Here is an 18705-nt window from a genome sequence, read left to right on the forward strand (position 1 = left end):
TCCCCTCCCAGCTTTTGCTGCACCCCCAGCCTGCCCGCTGGCAGGACAGAGCGAGGAGCTGAAAAGTCCTTGGCTTAGTATAAGCAGTGCTCTGCAGCAATTAAAACATCAGCATGTTATCAGCACTCTTCTCATCCTAATCCAAAACATAGCACCCTACCAGCTACTAGGAGGAAAAATAACTGTCCTAACTGAAACCAGGACAAAGGCCAACATCATCCTGGCTTGTATCAGGAATAGTGCAGCCAGCAGGGACAGGGAGGTGATTTTCCCCCCATACTCTGCTCTGGTGAGGCCACACCTCGAGTGCTGTGTTCAGCTTTGGGACCCTCACTACACAAGAAGGACATCGAGGCCCTGGAGTGTGTCTAGAGAAGGGCAATAAAGATGGTGGAGGGACTAGAAACCGTGGCTAAGGGGAGACCTCATTGCTTTCTGAAAGGAAGCTGTAGTGAGGACATACCTCTCTTTTCTCAGGCAGCAAGTAATAGGACTCACAGAATCAGACTCAAGGTGCACCACAAAACATTTAGATTGGACATTAGGAAGAATTTCTACATGCATTGAAACAGATTACTCAGGGAAGTAGTTGAGGCACCATCCCTGCAGGTATTCAAAGACATGTAGATTTGGCTCTAAGGAACATGGTTTAGTGGTGGGACTCAGCAGGTAAGGCTGATGGCTGGACTTAAAGGTCTTTTCCAACATAGATGATTCTATGATAGGTCACTTTTGCAGTATCATAAACACCTTACTTCAAAAATTAATATGTGCATTTCAGAACTTCTAGCTATTACATGCTTTAAAAGCAGCAAATTTAATAGAGTCTCCCCCAGAAACAATCTGTACAGATGCAGATCTTTACAGATGTGAAAAGAGACAGAAGCACCCCAATCTAGATACAGTTCCCCCATAAATTTCCTAAACAGAAATATGGAAATCATAAATTGTGGAATCTCTGACCTGGCCAGAATTACGGATGAAACCAGAGGGTTCTGTTGTGTTGTAAGTACTCTGATCAGAAGAATCAGAAGGGATAAGCATAAAAAAACCTTTAGATTTAGAATTTAAAACAAATTCAGGATGTATATTATATAAACTTTTATTTACATAAGGCATCAAGATCGCCCTTTTAAACAAAAGGGTCATTTTCCCTTTACCAATACTTTGGTGAAAGAAGTATCACATTTAGTAGACTAATATTCACTGGTACGCTTGTTCTGAACAGCTAGGTACAGTCCAACGTACAAGATTAAAAACCAAACATAAGAGACTTAAGTATGCTATTTCATGAACTACTCTGTAGAACAAAGAATTAAGGCTTTTTTGCACCAAAACGGTGATCAGTCATGCATCATTTATTCCCACAAAGAATAAAATTCATTTCCAATTGGAGCGGGAATAGCAAAAGTAGTAGTCCGGTATAATCCCCATATTGTCTACATCAAAAAACATTTTGGCATTTCAGAAATTAAGTTGAAAAGTAGTTGGAAGGAGAGGAAAGCAGGAAATGGCCCTTGCTGCAGAGTCCTTTGTAAGCATTTCCAAATTTCCAGTGTCCACTTGCAGGAACCCTTCATTTTTAAAACAGAGACTTTCAAAGACAAATCTAGAAACGGTTTTCAGAAAGATTAAAGTTATGATTCCATCGATCATGAGTAGGAAATATTTTGAGAAAATACATTATTTGAAATAATGAATTCCACAATAAGATCCCCATGTATGTCAGATATATACATTGAGCTAAGCCTGTTTAATAAGTCTGACTTATAAAAACGGTAAACCTGTATTATTTTTCAGCCTGACTTAGTAATTCCTGAGTTTTAGATCACTGCCGAGCCACAGCAGATAAAACTCTGAATGATGTAGTGAAAAGTTTTGCAGATCACTGTTGACATTAGCACTCATTTTGTTCAGCAACTTTCAGTCATCAATAAAAGTCAGTCTTCCAGGTCCTTCATTTCTCATCCACCTCCGATACCTCTTCCATCGGGGATCCAAGGCCATCTTCTTCTTTAACTCCTCCTCTTGTTCTTGTTTATAGACCTGATAGACAAAAAAAAAAAAAAAAAATTAATGAGGCTGAAGAAACAGCTTAAGTGAATCCAAAGCAGGGGGTAAGGGAGGTGGTGGTGTGTGTGTAAGTGTTAGCAATTCAACCATCTGTCAAGTTACTGATTGTAAAGAAACCCAAACTGCAGAAGACCTTGACTAACATACAGAGTAAGAGCCTTCAACCAAGGAGCTTTCGAGCTATAGTTGAAATGCTTTGATTTTTTGCTGACAGCAAAACTACATCATTACAAGATGGTGTGCTGCAAGCAACTATACCTTTTTGCTTATGCAGTCAACACAATAAAAGTAAAGAACTGCTTGTACTCAGAAAACTAAATTTTGAGTCCTTATTCAGCACACATACCATTCAATGCAGTTTAGCTTCTCACTTCAGTTGTTTTCATATTTTGAAGTTATTTTGTAGACAGAGGACTGGTCACCTTCAGCTACACTGCAGTGGATCTTTTTGTTCCTCATTTAACTTTCAACTAAGTCAATATATCTGCATTAAGTATCGGTAGTGCCAACTGGCAAGTAATTACAATATGGCAAGAAATGGTATAATTGCTGAATTCAATGAAAGTAATGTATCTTAAAAAAGCACAGTATCAACATTTTTATTCTGGAAGGCCATTTATTTTGATAGACAGTGTATCTCTCACCACCACATAGGTTTATGTCATCTGAATTCTTCCAGTAAGGAAATTACACTTAAGATTCTAAGCAAGCATCAACAAGATTTAAAAATATTATAGATGGGTTTATAGATACACCAGCTCAAGGTTCAGTGATCATACAAGCTTTAAAAATTACTAGGAAAGTAATAGAGGAAATAAAACATTTTTATTTAGCACCATGGTATGGCAATATACTGAATCCTCAGTCATTCTTAGAAGGACACTGGGAAAACAACCTCAGTGATCAAAGTAGTAGATACTTCGGTGTTTCTTTTTGTGAGAAACAGCAAAGCATATTTTTCAGACTAGAAAAGACATGACTGAGTTTCAAGTAAGGATATAATAGTAGTACAGAGGAGCACAGCTACCATGAAAAAATGGAACAAGTCACGATTAACCTCCATTTCCAATAAAATAACAATCAGTAGGTGTGTGGGTGACTTAAACAAGAGCTATCCTCTATACTTCCTGCTGAACTCACAACCAGATGGTTCTGTAGTCACTGACTGTTTTAATACATTCCCGAAGTGACTAGACATGTTTATTAAAAAAACTAATTAAAGTCATTACCAACAAAGACACCATTTCCTATTCAGGATGCTGCAAGACTGCGTATTGCACTGAATAAATATTGCTATGTAAGTGTAGCTTACTTTTATTCTTCACTAATTATCAGCTGCTGGCCACCACAGATGACTTTGGGCTAAGCAGACTTCACGCCTGACAAATACAGCTTTTTTTTTTATATTCAGCAAATAGAACAATACCAGTTAGAAACAGCATGCAGGTTTTGCTGCCATGGAATATCCATCCTGTCGTGCATTTTACTTATGCCATCTGCTTTGACTACTAACATTACCAGCTCTTTGGACTTCCAAATTGTTTTCATCCCACCTTAATTCAACATGTATGGCTAACCTGTTGGCTAAATCTTTTCCTTACTAAAATTGAAGTTAATATATTTTCCTCTTCAAGTTTCTAAATTGATTCAACTCTGACTGTTTTTAGGGAAGTATTCTCTTATCTTTGGTGTGCACCACCAGCAGCAAAGGCAGTTCTGCCATCTTTTCTCAAAACAAGCAGAGCTGCAGCATCACCCCCCTTTAAGCACGCCAAGTTCCTCTTCTCCATTTCTCTCCTGGAAACCTCCCACCCAGATGGCCCACAGATGATCTTCGATACAACAAGAGCATTTTGTCTGTTCTCCCACTTCTTGGCATCCCAAGATGTCTGTATTGCAAATTTCATCCTGTGGCTCATGTTCCTTCGGTACTCTCACAGAAAACTTAAGAAAAATTACACACTGGCTGTTTATTAACTGGCTGTCCCTGGCAAGAGTAGCAGTTGTGGCCAGTATTTAATAGCCCATTTTCAGTCGAGTAGGACACAGCACATAAAGAACAGTCCCAGACTTGCTGAAGGCAAAAGAACTGTCAAGGGACAGTTATCAACTCTCAGCTTTTATCAGCTAAAACAAGTCACAAATTAATGGCTAAGGAGACTAATAAAATAGGAGTTTCAGGTCATCCGGGTAATCCTCATTACAAAATTGTCATTGTTTGGAAAACCAATGATCTTCAACCTACTGTAACAACTCTGTTACACTACATTTTTACAGGACAGCCTGTTATCAGATACAATTACTTTTTGTATCCACAGATTCCTTAACAATCACAGGTAGATGATTCCTGACCAAGAAATCCCTTACCTCCATGGGCCTGTTCAGGAGATGCTGTACATCAGCACATAAGCATAAGAAGATGAAGAAAGTGCACAAAGTGATTCTCTAACAGCTTTCAATTCAGACAGCAATATGTAGAATTGAAGCAGTGCTTCCCACATCACTGTGCCAAACACCTTCACAAAATACCTGCTCTTACTCTGGGAACGCTGGATAACCAACATTAGCTTTTCCACCACAGCTACCCACCTCATAGTTTTCTCGTATCCACAGCTGCCGTTCGAGAAAGGTCTCTTTTTGATGGTCTTCCAGGCTGTCAAACTGAGACTGAGACATTTTCATGTATCTTCGTATGATATAGAGCTTCTCCTCCACACCATATTCTTGCCCTTTAATAGTGAAACAATAAATCCACCAACAGTACCAAATTATGTATTTGCACAAGTAAAAGGGAGCAAGAAGGATCTGAAATAGAAGGATATCATATATCTTGGGCTTCTGGTAACCGCCTTTTATATCTATTTTATTTTTAATAATGTCTTTGATGATTTCTTCCTCTTCTTCACGGATTTCTTCTTTAGACCGCCTGTTCTTGCCTTTTTCTCTAGTCTTATTGAGTAAACCTTGTTGCCTGGCAATCTCAGTAGCTTGTATACGGTATTTTGGCACTGTAGCTAGGTAGTTGATAGCTTCATTGTAACTACTCCACCAGCTGAAGAACTGTAATTTAACAACAGTAAAAGTTAAAAACTATAACCAGAACCAAACAAAACAAAAAGCAAAACAAACAAACAAAGAAAAAAACACCATGTTTTTATACAGACACATTTCTACTTAGAGCTTTGCCAAGAAAAACAAAATAATGCTGTCATATACCTTTAGCTATTATTTTATTATAGCAAGGGTAAAAACTGAAAGTAACAGCACAACTTCTACAATGTTAAAGAAGCTTTAATTATTTGTCCAAATGTGATAAGACACCTGGGAAACAGCAGTATGTATTTATATTGCTGTGCGAGCAGTATACAAAGGAACACACGGTGATGAAGAAGGACAAGCAGAGCGTAAAGGCACTGTTCAATTTGTGTTTGTTCATGGGAAGATGGTTATCTCACATTGCCTTAAGTGAAGCTTCTGTTAGGCTTTGGTCTGTTCTCACAAGTCCCCTCAGCTTTATAAAGTAGGTGGTATACACACATTTCATTATAAAATTATTACCCACTTTACATAGTTAATTAAATGTGGCTTAAGTATGCCACAATCTCATTAGTCTGACAGGACTGACTTTACAAGATACAATATCCTACTCTAATCTCCAGTTACCCTCTGAATTTCAATTGGGGGGGGGGGGGGCCCAAATAGTGGCATACTGTGCTGAACATTTACACAGGCAGCACACACACTTGTGAAGACAAAAGGGCACCCAGGTACACACTATATAATTGTATCAAAGGCAAAGAAAGAGAAACACCAGAAAGCAAGAGAAAGGTAAATCAGTTTGCTAATTCTCTGTAAACTTGTATTTAATCATCTGGAGGCTAGACTGCAAGCAAAGCGAGTGTCTCCACTTATAGCCAAAATAACAGCTAAAATGGAACTCTGCGTTTACAATCAAGTCTGATGAGAAATTAAGTATTTGGCTCTGTATGCCACTGGAATTTATTATTCCAAGCTCTCAAATCCTGATCAACATATTTTTGTTATGAAGCTTGAAAAACTGACGCATGCTTATCTAGAGCACTACTCCCGTCTGTGCTCAGGAACAGACTGTTCTCAGCCTGCCATGAAAAACTGAGTAACTTCTTTGGGAGAGCTGTGCTTGTCTGTATGAAATATTCTTCTGTTACAGGAAACTAATCACTAATCACACCATCTGTGCTTTTGTCCAAGGTACCAAGTGCAGTCAAAATCTTCTCAGTACATCCTGACTTCAAATTTGTTATGGACACCACGCAGCAGTTTACCACAGCAGATAAAAAAAAGATCTCCTCGCTGAGGCGGTTTAAAGCCTGGCATGTTACAAGATCTGCAGATACTTCTATTGCAGTTCAGAAATTCACTGAGCATTGTCACATAAGCATGAAATTTTACCTGAAACACAGAGATGGCGCACACTGTAACCAGAATCACGATTCTGACATCCACTTTAGGGGCCAATCTCCTGCTGTAGTAGTGATAATAGTGCCTGTAGTACTCTTCAGGATGATCCAACATGTAGTCATAATCTTTCCGTGTTTCTTCATCCTGTAGGATGAGGGATGAAAAATATGAAACGTTGTGAAGCCTGTTTTCACTTACTCTGCTGCATTTGTGTTTTACAGCTCACGAATGACCACTTTGTTAAAAAACTTGCAATAACCTGACTGACTATGAAGCACAGAGGAAAATCTTTGGTCTTGCTCTTATACACTAAATTGATCTGTTCTTACACTCATCAACCCCCCCACACCTGATATACAGAGTCTTAAATACATAGCACACACTATAGGAAGACTTGATTTAATACTGAAATAAAGACAGGCAACTGAAATTCACAAAATGAGTTATTTTCTGAATCAGAAGTCCAGGTGGACTAGAGTTGATAAGTATTGGTCAGGAAGAGATTTACAAATGAACAAACCTCTAAGACTACTGTTTTTCAGATCTTTCAGAATTAGCTTACAGGGCTGTAAACTCTATACAATGCGAGGCCATTCCAAAACCTCATTGTTCTCATTTTCTTGAAGTTTTTTCCCATTTTCACCCACGTAATAAAGAGATGAGAAATTTAGTTTTGTCAGTCTCAACTGCATCCCTTTTCTACCCAGAAAGAGTTCCAGTTCTTCCCTCCCCCCCCCCCACCATCAACCTTAAAACACATAGTTTTTTTTCTTCCACTCCTTGGTCATGTTTTACCCAAGCCATGGATTTTTTTTGCTTTCCTTACAGTCCCAGCTAATAGTCGTTTCAATGATTACTGTTATCTTTTTTGAAAAAAAAAAAAAAAAAAAAAGTGTGCCTGTACAATACAGTCTAGTCTGTTTATTTTGTATCCAAAGGGCTATTCAAGAGCACTCTGACTTCCCCACACTCTTGGGCTGGCTATCGAAGAAGGTTTTGGTGTGTTTTTTTCTTCCTCCCTCATGGCTGGTGGGAAGCAAGCTGGCTGAGCCCACACAAAGGAACACAAATCTGATTCCGCACAATCTGCTGCGCAACACGGGCATGTGGGACCCAAAGATGTTATTTCTCCTGTCCCTCTGCAAGCGTGTGGGACCAGAAGATCCGATTTCCCCCTTCCACTGAGAGAACGGAGACCTGCGGGAGCCTCATGCTGTGAGCTAGCGAAGTCAGAGTGACCCCCAATTAGTTGATGGGTGCTTCGGGTCTGGATGAGAGGATGTTGAAGAGCAGTGTGGAGGGCACCGTGCATCTCTTGGCACTTCCAAGCCACGGCTCTCCTCCCCGCTTCGTTCCACCACCCGATAGGGATACCCGACAGGGATCCCCGCAGGGAGCCCCTGACCGCGGGCGGCCCCGCTCACCTCTCACCTTGAGGGTCTCGTAGGCGGTGGCGATCAGCAGGAACTTCTCGTGGGCCGCCTGCGGGCCGCCCCCCCCTCCGCCCGGCTCGCCGCGGTAGCGGTCGGGGTGGTACTTGCGGGCCAGCTGCCGGTAGGCGCGGGCGATCTCGGCCTTGCTAGCCTGCCGGCTGACGCCCAGCACCTCGTAGCACACGCGGCGGCCGCAGTAGAGGCCCTCGGTCAGGCCCCGAGCCGCCCGCGGCAGCAGCGCCGCCGACAGCCACAGGCAGAGCAGCCAGCGCCGCCCGCCGCCCGCCGCCGCCATCTCGCAGCGCCGCCACGGCCGGGGCCGGGGCCGCGCCTGCGCTCTCCGGGCGGCAGGGCGGGGCCCTGGGCGCACAGATAATTGCCACCTCTAATTACGAGCACTAATTAGAGACCCCCTGTCACCTCCCAGCAGGACGGGGTGCCCAAAGCCCCGTCCAGCATGGCCCCGGGCGATTCAGGGATGGGGCAGCCACAGCTCCTCTGGGCAGTCTGTGCCACCGCCTCACTCTCTGAGGGAAGAATTTAATCCTCGAACCAAACTTTCTCCTCACCCATAGCCCAGCCAAACAAATTAACGTTCCCCTTCTAAATCAGAATGAATAGAAACTTCACTTTGAATGTCACTTTTTATTGGTGTATTGTTCCTCTACTCAAAATCCTATCAGGGTGGTATTTGAGCGTGTTATCCCTTGTCTGCGAGTTCATCTTCTTTTACCGCTATCATTCCAAACCTAGCGAAGGAATCTCCTCTTCTGTTGGGGAGGTATCTCAGCATCTCCTGCTCATCATGATACAGCCTCTAGGGGCATGTGGTGCTTATAAGGACATGGTATAGTGGGTGACATTGGTGGCAGGGTGATGGTTGAGCCAGACGATCTTGGAGGTCTCGTCCAACCCTCCACAAGTTTCACTTTGAACGAATTTACGAGCGAAATCCAGGCAGAAATAACTCGCTTTGCCTCGGAAATCCCAACCGGCGGGGCCAGCCCGGCCCTGGGCGGAGCCGGGGGGCCGCAGCCCAGCCCCCGGCCGTGCAGGAGCCGCGGCCGCAGCTAGGGGGAGGCGAGGCTCCGCCGTCCCTCCTCCTCCTCCTCCTCCTCCTCCTCCTCCTCCTCCTCCTCCTCAGCTAGCCGTGTGCCCGCGCCGGCATGGAGGTCAGCATGGACTCGGGTCAGTGCGGGGGCGGGGGGGGGGGGAGGCGGGGACGATGGCTCAGCTCTTTCTAAATATAAAGCGGGAGGGCGGGGGCCGCGGGGGCTGGCTGCCCCTCGTGGGGAGAGCTGCGGGGAGGAGGAGGAGGAAGAGGAGGAGGAGGAGGAAGAAAAGGAGGAGGAGGAGAAGGAGGAGGAGGCGGAGGCGGGCCGAGCTGGGCCGAGCTGGGCCGGGCCGGGGTTCAGGCGGACCGCGGCTCGCCTCTCACAGCCCTCCCTCCCTCTCTGCGCAGCCGGCACAGCACAACATGGCCGCGGCCGCCGCAGCTGCCCAGGACGAGCTCAGTAAGCGCCGATGGGGCCCAAGGGGGAGAGATCGGGAGGGGAGACGCCCGGAGTACCCCGGCCCGGGACAGCCCCTCGGCGGGCGTGGGCGCGGCCGGTGGCGGGGCGAGGGGGGGGGGGCCGAGGCCGTGGCCGCGGCTGCGGCTGCAGCCGCCCCCGGGGCTGGCTGGGAAATGTAGTCCCGGGCAGTGCCGGCCTGTCCCGCTCCGTGCTCAGCCTGCCTTTGCGGGGAGCCGGGGGGCGGCTCCGGGACCGGGCGTGGAGCCCCCCGTAGGGCTGAGGGGTGCCCATTTTGTCTCGGGGGGGAGGGGCGTCCCGTTTCCCTACCCCGTCCAGGCCCGACCTCTGCTCCAGAGACCAGCCTGCGCTTCGCAGAAGCTCACCGAACTTTAAAAAATATGTATCTTCTCCTTTCACTGCTTTTCCTGGCATGTAAAAGAGCTGTTTTTTTGTATCAGAATTTCAGAATTAATAAACAGATAGCGTATGACTCAGCGGAGTGAAAGGGCCTCTCGTTGTTCTGGAACGGTGTTTAGCAGCTGCCAGGGATGAAGGGCAGCAGAAATACTTTGGGCATATTTCTGTGGTTGGATTTCAGGTCTGAGGTGTTTCTGTTTTTTTTTTCTTTTTTTTCTTTTTTTTTTATAGTGTGTGTGATTTTTGTCGTTGTTGGTCTCTGTGTTTCTGCAGAAGTGATGCCTTTGTTCTGCTCTTTGTTAGATGTTACTGGAGGTAAGTTGAGTGGCAGCAGTGGTGGGGATGTCCATTATGTAACTAGAGAGCCAGGACCCCGCAGTGGAGTAAGAAGGGTCTTCGGGTTACACTGATCCTTGAATCAGATGGCACAAATGCCAGGCTATTTATTCCATTGACAACTGGGATAAATTGTAACCGTGACAGTGACAGACCTGCCTGCCACTGCCGTCTGAGAGAGAGATTCTTCTGTTGCTTTTATGCCGCTGATGTGATGCTCTTTGCTGAAACCAGCCAATGTGAGGTCTTTGGCTCGCAACTCCTTGGCTTTTATCTGTGTAGAAGCCAGTTTCCTGGCCTCCAAATGCTGGCCCTGCAAAAAATTAGTCCTCAGCCATGTATCAGGTGCTAAATGGCTCCTTGTGTTAAACCACTGTGAGAGGACGAATGTCCTTACAGGGAGCTTCATGCTGGTGATTACATGACGTAATTCAGGTTGCTGGTCCGCTGCATCCTGCAGCGGTTGTATACAGGTTGTACTGGGTGGTTGGAAACCACCTTTCCTTGGCCCAGTGGGGAAGGAAAGAGTGTTGGCTTTTGTTTGTTCTTCCCTAGTTCCTCATCTGTCGCTGAATAGGAAGTACTGCAGTCTTACTTAAATCTCTCCTTTTCCATTATCTTTTATTTTTAAGTTAAAAGAGTGGGAAACTGAACAACTTCCATGTGGGCTTTCTGTCTTTTGATGCATTTAAATAGTCAAATTTCAGGGTATTTGGAAAGAAATCTGTTCTTTTTAGGATGACGGTAAGTCCCAAAATTACAAGCATAATTATTACTAGTTTTAGACTGGAAAATCAATTCTCCTATAGCTATACATATGTATGCTATATGTATATATATGTATAGCTATAGGAAACCTCGATCTACAGCACCAGTTGAACACAAGACCTCTTGCTATTGGCTTAGGTTGTGTATGAGGGTAGTTACCATTCTAGAGGACTAGTTATTTGAAGGCAGCCTAAGAGTGAAGATATGCAGGTTAAAAATCAATTCAAAGCCATTAAACTGGTCCTGAAGCTTTAAGAGTTAAGGTTCAAGAGAAGGAACAGTTAATTTTGAGGAAGAGTAGACAGCCAATTGAATGGAGAGCCTAAACTTGGCATATTAAAAATATTTGGATTTTGGCATGTCAGTCAAACTGTTTATAAAAGATTTTCTATGAAATGGAAGAACAGGATGGACAAAAGAGAAAACATTCCCTCACCCACAGGCCTTCCCACCCTTTTCCAGTCAGAGCTTGTAAAATAATGTAGTGATGAGCCCCGCTCTGCAAATGTTCCCTTAAGTGATTTGCCTGTAGGCTCATAATGGGTTACTGGTAGAGCCAGGAATAGCACCAGCAAATCCTGACTCACTGTTTGCTACTATAATCATACCAGATATATTTTCTCCCAGAGTCTAATACCATCTGAACAAGAATTTGACTTCTAGTAGCAGCACAGTGGACGAGAGCCAGTTTGATTCCCTGACTGCATGCAGAATAGCACAAAAAGAGACAGCTTTTGCTTGTAGTGGGTATTTGTACCAAAAACTACTTGTCGTCCAGGCAGGGAAGTTGAAACCCCCGTGTCCAGTAGTCTTTACATGCTGTAGGGCCTTTTGGAGAGAGGGTTGGGGGGACATTAAGTGTAGCATAGTGGTTCTACAGAGCTTAGTAGGTTTTCATTTGTTTGTTTGCTTCAGTGAAACTCACTTCTGGAAATACTTTAATGTGGCAGTCCCAGTAATTTGTCTAATAGACTGTATTTGTTTTCAGGGAAGCTTTACACACGAACTTTGCTTTTCTACTCTGCTCAGCTTTGCAGAGGACTGAAGGCTCTCTTTGGGGCTACTAGGGTAGTTAAATTATTAAGTATAATTACCTTGACATGACCTGGTCTCAGTAGTTTCTTGAGTCTGTTTTCATAAAAAGAAGGGTGTTTCTGGTGCTTGCCACTTAATTATACCAACATATGTTGCTGAGAGGTGTGTGCAGAATGGCCGACGTGCTGCATATAATAGCAATAAATGCCAGAGGGAGCTAATTCTTTATCTTGCGTAAGGACAGGGAGGAGAACCTGGACACATGAAATGGAACCAAGCTCACATGAAATGAGGTGACTTCTTTGATAAAAAGATGGGTAAACAGTGAGCTACCTACCTTAGGAAGGCCAAGCATTCAAAGTATGTCATTTTAACTAGCAAAAAAATAAAAAGAAGTAGGTAGGAAATGCCCTTGTAAAAAGGAAAATGTTAGGCTGTTTATTTATTTAGTGTATCCTTTCTGTGTCTTTCTACTGTCCCCTTTGGCAAGCTATAGCAGAACTGGCAGAGCGGGCATGTTGTTTCAGCAGGTTGGAGGTTTGCTCTTGGCTTGATTGACTGCAGAATCAGTCCTGAAGTAGAAATAGCTCTGATTCTGTTATGGCCTGTGACACAGGGTATGGAAGCCTGTAAAGCACAAGTAAGAGCCTTGGTGTTAACGTGACTTTTTTGTAAAACTCGTATACTATATGTTATCTGTGTTTTGAAATCTATTCCTTTGCTTTTTGCAAGAGGTGTGGTCTTGAGTACTGTACCCTATATTTCCTCCCGTAATTTTAAATGGAGACTGGAAAGAATCAGAAGTGAAACATGCATTTTCTCACAAATCAGTAACTGCATTGCCATGGTAACTTGAGGATTTCAGATTCCAAATACACCATGTCTGTAGACACAAATTGGACACCGCTGCTGGAAGCAGGGATACAAAGATTTATCTTGTTTTCTTGCCACTTTGTTCTTTCACATACAGTGAAATGGAAGGTCTATTCATATACAGTGCCTGTTGTTAAATTCTCCTTATGTTCATCCTTTTGTAGACGTCTTTTTTTTTTTTTTCAGTAAAACACTAGTAAAAATGAAATGTTTTATGAAAATGCAACACAGCAGCTAGTAAAGAGGTTGCACTAAACTACATGAATGTATATTACAAACTTTGCATGGACTTAATTGTATGAGTTTTAAAAATAAAACCATCTGGTATTCATTCTTTTACTCATGCAGTTCATTGTTGGCTGTTTATTTTAATCCCCAGCAAAAGGTCATCATCATAGCTGTGGCACACATAATATTTCTAAGAATACGTATTAACCCAGACATGATTTCTTATGTGCTTGCTGATGTAGTGGGTAAGCTTGACTGGGACTGTGGTTGTCACATAACCAGATTCTGGATGGTCTTGTGGTCATCTCTCTTTAAAGAAATGGTTGCTAGCTTTCATGTTCCTTTATAAAGGGAAACTTCTTAATTAAAATAATGAAATCAATGATGCACTGAACTACAGTAGTGAATTAATCTTATTTGGGTTGCTCCTTCCAAAGCTCGCTCATGGAGCATGGGTTCTCCATTGTGGAGTGAACCCAGAAGCTCACGGTGGTCCAGGTGTGCCCTGACCTTCTCCATTGGTCTGAAGGTGCTGAAGTGCAAGTTTGTTCTTAGAGTGATTTATTTAGAGCCTGGCATGTCTGGGCAGTGCGTCTTCCAGTTGTTCCAGTGAAGCCTGCTTCCTTTCCTCCTTTCTCCCTTTCATTTCAACTTTCTCACCAGACTAAAGTCCTCTGGACTGTATTAAAAGGTGGTGCTTGGTCTCTGACAGTGTGTTCTTCCCCCATCCGCATGTTCAGCAGACTTGCAGTAGATTGATTATGCAAGTAATTTTATAAACATCATAATTAGCTAATATAGAGGGTGTTAGAGCTGGTGACCGATAGCATGGAAGTATTACAGTCCTGAATTTCAGGTGAGAGTGTAATGTGAGATTTAGGAAGGCAAAGCCTTTGCACAATCCCAGTTTTCTTAAATAACAGCTTTTAAGGTGGGAATATAGTTCTATTTTATTAAACATCATCTCCCCTTTATTTATTTCTTGCAGTTCTTCTAAAAACTTCACAAATTATTTTGTTAACCATATCATTCAGCTTGTGAAAGGAGGAATTACAAGACATGTTTTGTTGGATGGACTGAAGTTTTGGACTCAATGGATGGACTCAAGTTTAGTTTGGGTTAGCAATGGTAAAGACTGGCAAAGGCAACTTGCAGTAAGATTGCTCTAGCGGTTAATTTTAGTTGCTCATGTTTATTCAAAGTGCTCTTGTGCCATCTTTTTTTTTTTTTTTTTTTTCCCCTGTGGTATGTAGCAAAGCAAGTTGGACCTCTCGCTTTAATTTATTTTTATCGTAATAAAACCTAGTGGCTTCCCGTTGAAAATACAGCCCTGCAGTTTTACAGTCCCCAGTGGGGGCCATAAAACTGGATGGGAAGAGGGTTTTGGCTTCATTCTTAGAGTGTGAAGTGCGAGAGGTAGGAATGCAAGGTGGGTTGGGAGCAAACCCTTTGTCAGATGCTGAGGAAAGAGGGGAAGGATCTTGCCCAGAACCAGGCATGGAGGTTGGACCTGAGACCTGAGCTCCAGCAGCTCACCACCATGTGTGGAGCTTCAGTTCTCCGGGGGTTTTGCTGTCCTATAGTGAGCGCTGCCAGCCTGAGACATGGTCCTAACAATCAACAGAGTCAAAACAGTGAATAGAATGGTCAATGTGCAGAACGTGTGAGGGTTCGTGTCTCTACAGCCACATTCCTTTTCTTTGTTTCTCTGCCCTGCTGCTATGGATACAGCCTGCATCAGAGCGCAGGAGAGAGACTCACCTGTGATCTGACAAACTCATGGATGCTTTCTTGACTGCAGCCAGGAGACTGGTCCCCATGAATTTGCTGGAGAGTCCTGTCATGCTTGCATTTAGGGGAAGGATACACGACTGCAGCATTAAGGCTGGACCAACTAGACTGAAGGGGTATGGGAAAAGTAATAAACTTACCTCGTGGGCATGGTAAACAAGGGGATAGCGCTTTTTTTCCTTATTTCTCCTGTTCTGTTAGTACAATTCTGGTTGCTGAATAACATCAAAATAATAGGGAAAGCTGGAAATAATATAGGTGCTCACAATTCACTGCATGGCTGCACTCCCTGCAGACTGTTATGGAGAGGCCTATGCACCGTTTGGGAGGTGTGTGTAGTCCAGTGGCTTGGGAAATAACTTTGCTTGTATTTCCTTACAGTCAAGCATAAACTGTAGCCATGTGAGGGAGCTTGTATGTGGGCGGTTCCTCTGTCAGCTGCCATGAGGATGGTGGATCTGCAGTAGTAACCTGGAGGTCCAGCTCTGAGGGGAAATGTTTGATTCCCTTAGTATCTTGAGCCATTTCACCTGCCTGAGGTGTCCCAAGTAGTCCACTGGCACCAGCCAGATTAGACATCAGGGAGGTCCTAAAGGGGAGAAAGGTGATTCAGGGTGGTGGAATATGACACAAAAAGGAAGATGAAAAGAGAAATACTGTTGGGATTAAAAAAGAGATGAATTTCTCAAAGTTGTTGAGAAGCTGACAGCCTAAATGTCCCCTGAAATCTGTCTGAAACAAGATCAATTTGCAAGTCAGCTTGCGTGGTAGGTGCTGCAGAGTTCTGGTTTCTAATTTCCCTGACTGTAAAATTTCATAGCCCTCTGTCTTTTCAGCACCCCATGGTATTAGCCCAGCAGAAAATAAAATGTTGGAGGTGATACACTGGAGGTGTTTAATCCACAGCTGGCAGAGGAGGAATCATGCTGTAAGGACTCTGTACAGGGACAGGACAGATTAAAAATAGGACAGTAAAGGCTTCTGCGGGTACATGGTGAGAGGTTTCCTGGCTAGAGCTGTTTGAATTTGAGCATCCTTTTTGTTTGCTTTACTTCCAGCCATATGCAGTCACCTCAGTCCTTTGCAGCCTGCCCGGTGATCCTTCTCTGCTGAAGGAGAGTTCTCCTTGGTCACCCTTTAATCTCGGCTTGTAGCAGATCACTTCAGATTAGTCCCTGGGCGAACAGTTTCCTCCTTTTAGGGTGTCTTGAGACCTGTAGTCCCTTTGAAAGCACTGACTGGGTCCTCATTGCTGCCCATGGATGTGGCTGCAAAGGAAAAGTTGCTAATGCTGCGTGTGTCGGGAACACCACTGCACCAGGCAGGCTTTGCTTTGCTTCTGGTGTAGCTGTCAGGGCAGCTGCTTGCCAGTGCTTAAAATAGTGACTCCTCCATTCTCTGTGCAAAGACAGATGGTCCTCAGGCCTTGTGCTTGAGCTGCTGACGGAAGACTTCAGTCTCATCTGTTTCCTTGAAGTGATCTTCTCCTAGCTCACTGAGAAAATGCTTCTTGCATTTTTTCCCCCTTCTTGATCCTGTAGAAGTTGCAACTTCTACCTCTTTGTCAAAGTTAATTTGTTGTTCTCCTTCCTTGTTCTAGCAGCAGGCCTCTTCCCCAGAGGAAAATGAATTTGTTACAACACTCCAGCAGCTTCAGAGTGATTATAGGAACTTTGTGTTTTAAGTTAACAGCAGCATATCCTGTGTTTCACGTTTGTGATCTTATTCCTGATGATAATGCTGTCTGTTGTGGACAAAAGGTTAACAATTTTTCACAAACCGCAAACTGATTCAGACAAAATTTGTAGAGGCTCATAAAGCTGATTGATCCAGCTTTTGTAGACCTGTGTGGCTTAACATAAGGCCACAGGCAGAACAAGTGAACCTGTGTCAATATGCCCTACGAATTTTCCCTTCAGTATCACTCTTGAGAAGTAGTCTCAAGCTTTTTAACAACTATTTCACTTTACAGCTTGTTTCTTTTGCTTTCAGGTACACAGCTTGCTAATTCATTCACAGCTGTGATGGTGTGGCTTGCCCCAAGTTTATACGTGGTGCTTTGCCTACACTTTTTTTTTTTAGTTGTAATGTATCTTGGGTCCTGTTGTACATGGTTAAGATGTTTACTTAGCATATGTAGTGGGATCCCTGTGCACAACCAGAACCCTAAGTTTAGCAAGAATACCATCAAGAATTGGACAAATCTTTTTGCCTTCTAGTTATCTAGCAGAGATATTGAACACCATAGTCTGAATGCAGATCACTGCAAGCACACTTTTAAAAGTTTGCAGCTCTACAGCTGCACAACTTTGCCGTCAAAGCAGAGAGGGCAAGGAGAGACTTAGAGATGCTAACCATTCTTACTACCTTTGGATACATGCCAGGTCTTATCTAAAACAAAACACATCATGAAGCAATTTCAAGGAAGTCTTAATTCCTTTTGTCTTTGGTAGGAGTGGTCTGTGCATGATTGTGGAGGCTAGAACTAAAAGCCATTGGGTTGGTTTGCTCAGTATTGGCAGTTCACAGAATCACAGGGGTTGGAAGGGACCTTTGGAGATCATCAAGTCCACCCCCCCTTAAAAGCAGGTTCCCTATAGTAGGTTGGGCAGGAAAATACAAAGGCAGGTCTTGAGTATCTCCAGAGAAGGAGACCCCACATCCTCCCTAGGTAGCCTGTTTCAGTGCTCTGTGATCCTCACTGTAAAGAAGTTCTTACACGTGTTTGTGTGGAACTTCCTGTGCTCCAGTTTTTGGTCATTGCCCCTTGTCCTATTGCTGCACGCCACTGAGAAGTGCCTGGCTCTGTCCATTGACCTCCTGCACTTCAGGTATTTCTAAGTTTGGTTTTAAAATAAGATATTTAACAGTTTGGTCTTTTAGTGTTAAAAGTAGAAGATGGATATGTGTTGAGTGCCATTGAGACAGAAGTACTTTAAGAAGCATGCGTGGCATCTCTTAGAGGCCCATAAAGGTATTTTCAGAAAAAAAAAAATTCTTGTTACAGAAATTGAGTTTCAACTGGTTTCTCTCTTTTCCTCTGTAGATCAACTTGAACGTGTGTTCTTGCGTCTTGGCCATGCGGAAACAGATGAGCAGTTACAGAATATTATTTCCAAATTCCTACCCCCTGTTCTCCTCAAGCTGTCCAGCACACAGGAAGGAGTGCGTAAAAAGGTAAGGGTGCAGTTTACTGTAGTGGTATGTTGTCTTCATCATGCAGAAGTAGGTACTTTAGAATGGCGTTTTACTGCTCTTGGATGTTCTCTGTGAAGAAATTTACTCTCCCAGGAAATGTTGTCATGAGCCTGATAAGGAGAATGGGTTTATTACAACTGTCAGGGCTTAGAGAAAACACTCATTGCCTGTATTAGCAGAGTCTTTTGGCAGATGTGTGGAGGCTGTATTTGTTTCCACATGAAGCTAGATAACTATGAGTTAGCCTGAAACTTACTGCCACAGAGGCAACTGGCATGACTTCCAGGTAGCCCTCATCTGGATTTTACATCACCTGGCTGGACATACAGCACATGAGGAGAAAGCCTGCTTCAGTGTGCAAAAGCCTGTGAAGAGATACTCATGGATGTCATTCACTAACCTGGTAACAGAACTGGGAGTGAGGCCCAAATAGTTTGTAAGATGCAATTTAATCTCTGTCTGAAACGATTTGGCTCCCTGTTACAGAAAGCAGCTTTATCACAGAGTTTATTCAGGTACACATTAAATTCCACTTGGTAAATGCTTTGATGCTTGCCTAGTTGCAGGAATAGGAGTACGGAACAAACCAATTTGGAGGC

General features: G+C 43.7%; 2 protein-coding genes across 3 annotated transcripts in view; one reads left to right on the forward strand and one right to left on the reverse strand.

The window, feature by feature from the left end:
• Window positions 1-1084: 1084 nt before the first annotated feature.
• Window positions 1085-8261, reverse strand: DNAJC25 (DnaJ heat shock protein family (Hsp40) member C25). The gene is made up of 4 exons (XM_035310334.1): window positions 7945-8261; window positions 6505-6657; window positions 4663-5133; window positions 1085-2046 (listed from the first exon to the last, which is right to left on the reverse strand). Exons 1-4 carry the CDS (start codon window positions 8239-8241, stop codon window positions 1924-1926), a joined length of 1044 nt encoding a protein of 347 aa, XP_035166225.1. The 5' UTR covers window positions 8242-8261; the 3' UTR covers window positions 1085-1923.
• Window positions 8262-8994: 733 nt separating this feature from the next.
• Window positions 8995-18705, forward strand: part of ECPAS (Ecm29 proteasome adaptor and scaffold) — a 69478-nt gene continuing 59767 nt past the window's right edge. The window contains exons 1-2 of one of the 2 annotated variants that reach the window (XM_035309493.1): window positions 8995-9134; window positions 17955-18085. In XM_035309493.1, the coding sequence (XP_035165384.1) occupies window positions 9113-9134; window positions 17955-18085 (153 nt within the window). In that variant the 5' untranslated portion in view covers window positions 8995-9112. Of the gene's footprint in view, window positions 9135-9346; window positions 9461-17954; window positions 18086-18705 lie in introns of those variants that run through there. The other variant, XM_035309491.1, reaches the window with a different exon arrangement.

This window comes from Oxyura jamaicensis, chromosome Z (genome assembly GCF_011077185.1).
Source record: "Oxyura jamaicensis isolate SHBP4307 breed ruddy duck chromosome Z, BPBGC_Ojam_1.0, whole genome shotgun sequence".
NCBI classification, from domain to species: Eukaryota; Metazoa; Chordata; class Aves; order Anseriformes; family Anatidae; genus Oxyura; species Oxyura jamaicensis.